The 6118-nt window shown below is 38.7% G+C and overlaps 2 protein-coding genes across 2 annotated transcripts in view; one reads left to right on the top strand and one right to left on the bottom strand.

The window, feature by feature from the left end:
* Positions 1–1755: 1755 nt before the first annotated feature.
* Positions 1756–4278, bottom strand: NAP1L3 (nucleosome assembly protein 1 like 3). Its single transcript, XM_037513000.1, has one exon. It carries the CDS (start codon positions 3937–3939, stop codon positions 2536–2538), a length of 1404 nt encoding a protein of 467 aa, XP_037368897.1. The 5' UTR covers positions 3940–4278; the 3' UTR covers positions 1756–2535.
* A 141-nt stretch (positions 4279–4419) lies between these two features.
* Positions 4420–6118, top strand: part of FAM133A (family with sequence similarity 133 member A) — a 31361-nt gene continuing 29662 nt past the window's right edge. Inside the window, exons 1-2 of the mRNA XM_037512999.2 lie at positions 4420–4443; positions 5305–5374. The gene's annotated coding sequence lies outside the window, so the exon portion shown is untranslated. The remainder of the gene's footprint in view (positions 4444–5304; positions 5375–6118) is intronic.

The following is a 6118-nucleotide window of genomic DNA, read 5'->3' as shown; positions in this document are numbered from 1 at the left end:
ATGGGGAATATAACAATAAAATTTATTATTAAAAAAAAAAAAAAAAGAAGATACAGGGGAAAGTTCTCATTCCCCTGCCCTCTGCCCATGAGCTTCATTCCCAATTAACTGCTCCTTCTGGTATCATTCATTGGCATGTGATGGACAAACATTCAGCCCAAAGAATGTGCAAAACTCATGGTCTCTCTGCTCTATCCCCATGTTGGGGTGGCCGATTCCCTACCACAGACTACATTTCCAGAATCCTAGCTTTACCAAAGCAAAAATGGGTGAGCACCCCCCGCTCCCCAATGCACACTCACAGGCATAAATTGAAAAGGTGAAAAGAGCAGTAAGCTGTCTTTCCAGTTAACTTTTCTTTTACCCACCCAACTTGAATTCACCTTTTGATTTGAGTTGAGAACTCATGAAAAAAATACCAAAGCGATGAATTGGGAGAAAATATACCAATCCACAAAGATGTAATGTACTTCTAAGTGATTTCAATTTTCCAAGTTTCTGCTTCTGTTTTGCAAATATTTTATAATGGCATGCATTCCTTTTATATTGGAGAAATGTCTAGAGGGAAGAGGTGAAATACTTTGGTGTTTTAAGATGCAATAAGGATGTTGCATTCCATGAAGATTCAAGTGTTTTGGCAATCTGTGCTGCCAAGCACAGTATATATCTGATTTGGGAAACTCTGCAGCAATGGACCAAGTACTCATATTTTTAATAGTCTTCCTTTTGGACCTAGCATGTAAATAAATAAATCTGTTGCCATACCCATTTGTGACAGACCCAGAAACCTCAGAAATAAAGGTGCTCACCAAATAACAGTGGTGTTGCCAAAAACAATTTGTCTCCTGATAGTGAATGAATCATAACAACTTAAAAATCCAGGCATACTTGATTAGTTATAGTATGCCATGGGTTGACCGACCACACTGTAACCAGCTGCATGGGGCAGAAAAGGTGAGAGCATGATGTCACCTCCATGAAAAAAAAAAAGGTCAAAGTCAAAACGGAAGGTATGCCTGGGTCATTTACCCATTCTACTTTTGAAAGCTTATACAGATGTCTTTTCTGGGTGAGGCACCCCTGACCCCTCTTCTTCTCCACCCCACCCCTCCCATCTTATTCATTCCCTCCTACCCTCTTCACCTTTACCTCTTCCCTTTTCCTTCATTTTTCACTTCCACCCTCTTCTACTGTCCTTCCTCCTCTCCTCCTTTCTTCCTCTCTCCCTTCTCTTCCCCTCCCTCCTCCTCACCCTCTCCCCTACCTCCTCACCTTTTCTTCTATACTCCTCCCCTTTCCCTCCCCTTCCCTCCTCCTTTCCCCTCACTCTCCTCCTTTGTCTTATTCCACCTCCTATTCCATTTCTCTTCAATGACTTTAATGTGTAGTCTCCATAGAAGAGCTAAGATCTGCAAAATAATCAAAGTATTAATAATGGCTTTATTTTTAAAAATTTTCCCTTTCTACTTTAGGTGCTTGGATGGTGAGATGTGAGTGTGGTGGGAACACACACCATATGAGGATGTGTGAACCTGTTCCCATGAAATCATTTACAGTGTTGGAAACTAATGTTACCTCAGTAAAGGAAAAATATTTAAAATTTAAAAAAAAATTGAAAATACCCTTCCTCAATATTTTCTTTTCCTATAATAAGCACCACATCTTTATAGCACAATACATTTTATTTGACATTTATTTATTTTAGGTTGCAATAAAAGAACATGAAAAAAATACCAAATTATGTAAAGTGATGATTTTTAGTGACAGCAAAGTAGAACATATTATGAAGAAAATGTGATTAGTAATTTTAGCTTATAATTACACAGTAGAAGATAAGGAAACTTTTTTTTTTTTTATAAAACACCATGTCATATTAACACCTCAGTGGTAAATAATAACTTCATTATGATTAAATTTATACACTATTATGTCACATAAACAAGCTCACAGTCATATCCTGTATAGTTTTGATGAACATTCTTAGATGTATACTAATCTTTTTTCAAGCAGCCAAATTTCACAATATACTGTGCTAGTTAATATAAGTGCTGTATTTCTATAGCAAAGTAATGAAGGCACAGCTAGTACAAGCAGATATAAATCCTAGTCTTCTGGGTTGGAAAAAGAAGAAAAAAAAAACACTTGTGTTGGTACTTCAAGAACTTGTCTTTTTTCAAGCAAATATTTGTCACAGCTAACAATTCTAACAGTTTTCACAGCTAAATTCTAATAGGAACATGACAAAAGGACTTCACAAAAATCAACACTATATCATCAAACTAACATGCTAAGATAACTGAATAGCAGTTTACATATATGTTAGACTATTACACCACAACAGGCTACATTGATAAACTGATACTTATACACCTTTTAGGACAGTTTCATAGACTACCAAGAAATTACAAAAACACAATACAGTAAGCAGTATTAGTGGCAGAGTTATAGGACAGGTTATTTCCATGACTATATAAACCTGCTTCACTTCTGCTTGAATTCTGAGATCCTAGAAAATTCTTTCAAGAAGCCTCTTTTTTATTTTCGATTTTTCCTGTTTCCATAATAATCATAAGGACCATGGACTTCTCCTGTATAGTAGTAGATTGATTTCAGGATGACGTTATCGTGTAAAATTTGACCAATTTCAAAGTCCTCATCAAGGATGGCATCTTCTCTTGGTTCCAGCTTCCCAATCTTAGGAATCTCAGGAGGGCTAAAGAAATTGAAAAATGATGCATTAGGAACCACTCTTGGTTGGATTTCAATTTCTCCAGTAGCAGTTGTGCGGCTCTGGGTGGTTTTCACAGTAACATTCTTTCCTCTTCTCCAATCTATCTTACAGCCTTTGCAATCTTCAATTTCCCATCCCCAAGAAAAGAAGGGATCATTGTGATCTGGTTTTGACTTTATCATGTAAGTCTTTGTCAGCACCTCATTTCTGAAATACGGATTGGGCAGAAAATGGAATTCAAACATGTAACTTATTGGCTGGCCAGGTTTTGAAAACTTCAGGCTAACATCTGACAAGAACCTCAGGATGGGCTCATCATACTTCTGAATCATGGGACCAAGCTTGTCCACATTCTTTAAAACAATCAGCCAATAATTAGGAATGCCTTTAGGATCTTCTCTTTTAGGCTTTCCCTTATGAGCTCTTTTAAGATTCATTCTTTCTTTAGGCCTGACCTCTGGTGCTCTTTTAGGAGCCTTTTTAACTGCAGCCCTTGGCTCAGTCTCCTCTGATTTAGGCTGTTCTTTATCTTCTGCCTTTGCTTGGGGGACTTGTTTAGGTTCTTCTGCTACATCAGGCTTTGCTTCCAGAAAATCTTTAGACTCTGATTGTTCTTCAGCCTTTGCCTCAGGGATTTCTTTAAGAACCTCATTTTCTTCAACTTTTACTGGAGGTTTTTCTTTAGGGTTGTCTTCTTCCTCACCCTCCAAGGCAGGCATTTCACTCGGGCTGTCTTCCTGCACCTCCTCGTCACTGCTGAACACCTCATCCTCTGAATTCCATTCATATTCTTCTTCTGTAGGTTCATATTCTGCATTGATGATTTTAAATCGCCGGTCATAGAGAGGCTTGTTGAGTTCAGCATATTTTCTTTCAAGATCATGAATTGCCTTTAAGAACAGGGTGTCTACCTTGTTGCATTCATCTTGAATATTTCTGAGCGCCTGCACGCGATTTCTAACTGCCTGAGGCAGTCGATCCACAAAATTTCTGCCCGATGGGGCACGCCGCGCCCTGCCGGAAGGCTCAGGTGCCCGCTTCTTTCTATATAAGCGGCTGCGGCTGCTGCTGCAACTGCTGCTGCTGCTGCTGCTAGAGCTACTGCTGTCAGATTCTTCCCCAGAATCACTAGATGAACTAGCCATCACCTCTTCAGCAACCCCCGGGGCCGCAGGTTCCGAGACCATATTAATATCAGCTTCTGCCATTTTGCAAGCCTGCAAACCTCTTAAAGTGGTGACTACCGCAGAGACCGCGCGCCCAGAGAAGGGCAGAAAGACACTCACGGATGCTGCGGTGGCGGCGGCTGACGCCCGGGTTGTGGAGCTGGCAGCGGTGAAGGCAGCAGAAGCGGCAGGGCTGGGCGAGGATGGTTGCAGCGATCCCGCAGAGGTGCAAGTGGCAGCGGAGGCCTGGATGACAGTAGAGATGAGAGGCGTCTCCCAGATGCAGCTGCACCAGACTGATGCTTGCCGCAGCCGAATGGCGCAGTGAGAGACCCCAAAATCTCTCCACCGTTCGCAAGCCCCCTCCCCTTTCAGTCAGACCTCCCGTTAATTTAGTTCCCAGTGTGCCTTTACCTCGTACTTCATTTGCTAGGAAAATTTGATTGACGTCACCTAAACCCAATGACTAACCAAACTCAACAACCCTCCCCCCCAGCTCCGCCTACCTTCCCAGACGTTCCTTGGTAGCTGAGACACGCATCCCTGGTAGACGTTATTTTTACCCTCAAAAGTCTTATCTTTGTAGTTTTATAATTCAAAAAAGCTTAGATATAAGGTAAAAATATTAGCCATAGTTCCTCACAAAGGACGAGAAGTATCCTTTACCCATCCGCTCATCCTGAATTCCCGTTTGATTTGTCAGGGGCCTCTTGACAAAAATCTGTTTTTTAAAAAAAAAAAATGGATGAAAATACTCCAAGTGGCATCATCGGGTAGTGTGATTATGGATGATTTTTTTTTTCAAAATCTCTTTATCTTATCTAAATATTCTATGAGCATGTATTTCTACACTGGAGAAAAGGGGGAGTCGTTTATTGGCTGGGGGGAGGGGCTAGAAAGCAGGCATATTGCACTCCACACTCCACGTAGCAGTTTTAATAAGAGCTGTCTGTGATGTTTGGCAACCCTGGTTTGTATTCAGCTACAAGGTATGCGATCCCATGTTGACGTGAGTCAGTTACACCTTTTTTTTTTTTTTAACTAGATTTCTCTTTTTAAGCTAGCATACAATATACCCCAACCTTGCTGCTGACTTGCTACGTAGCCCTCACTGATTCTAACAACCTTGCAGATAAAAATAAAAGGGTACCCAAATATTAGGTAATATTATTTCACAGCAGACGGTTTGCTTTATACTTTTGTGGAGCAGTTTTCAATTCTTCGAACAGCAGCAATAGAGGGGGAATTCGTGCTAATCAAAGTGCATCCTCTGCCAGGGTATACCTTATAACGTCATCTGGCACCAATTTATACTCATACTACAGTATGATTTACACGTCCAGTAATATGTGAATAACGTTTACAAAATGAAGTTTAAAAACAGGTATCTGCTATTTTTATTTGCAGGATTCTTTTCTGCTACAGAACAACTACCTTGGTACAACCAAAAAGACCAGTGTTTACTTTTCATTGAAAGGTAAGGAACATGTTTAGCCCATTTTTATGAAAAGAATTTATCTGTATTTAAATAAAAATTCACAGGATATAGTTTTTTAAAGACTTAATTGGAAGATACAGTGATATTTCTGTGGAAGCAGAAAAAAACACAGCAGTGATACTAATGTAGAAAAATAACCTAATTAATCACATTCACTATCTAAACCTGCTCATATAATATGGATAGTAAATTGAAATATAAAATATGATGACTTACTTCAAAATGAGGAAAAGTATTAAAGTTACATTGATCTTTTACTATAGGATTGGTTCCTTGTCAATTTGGTCACATAGTTTTTAAAAGTTAGGAAGTACTTTTATTTCTTTTTTGTAAATAAGTTTTTCTTTTATTTTTTGATTGCCAAGGTATATAAGCATAGTCAACAAAAAATAAAATATAGAAAATTATAGTGATAGTAAAAATACACAATCTTAACAATGAAATGATAACCATTGTTAGCATTTCCTTCCAGAATTTTTTTTGTGCACATACACACCTGCCTGTTTATATCTACTCTATTATATATGTACCATCATAATGTTTTCTAATATGCTTATTTATCAGTTATGACTTTTAAAATAGTGAAATCACATATTCCATAAGGTGGATGATCAATATCTTATTTTAAAATAAATGCATAGTCCATAGAAATATTTGCCTTAATTTATTTAACCAAATATCTGTTGTATAGCAACTACTTCCCGCAGCATCTCTCCACTAACA

This window comes from Talpa occidentalis, unplaced genomic scaffold (assembly GCF_014898055.3).
Source record: "Talpa occidentalis isolate TD23 unplaced genomic scaffold, MPIMG_talOcc4v2.1 talOcc4.15, whole genome shotgun sequence".
Taxonomy (NCBI): Eukaryota; Metazoa; Chordata; class Mammalia; order Eulipotyphla; family Talpidae; genus Talpa; species Talpa occidentalis.
The sequence above is the reverse complement of the archived record's forward strand: the minus strand, read 5'-3'. Positions and strand labels throughout refer to the sequence as shown.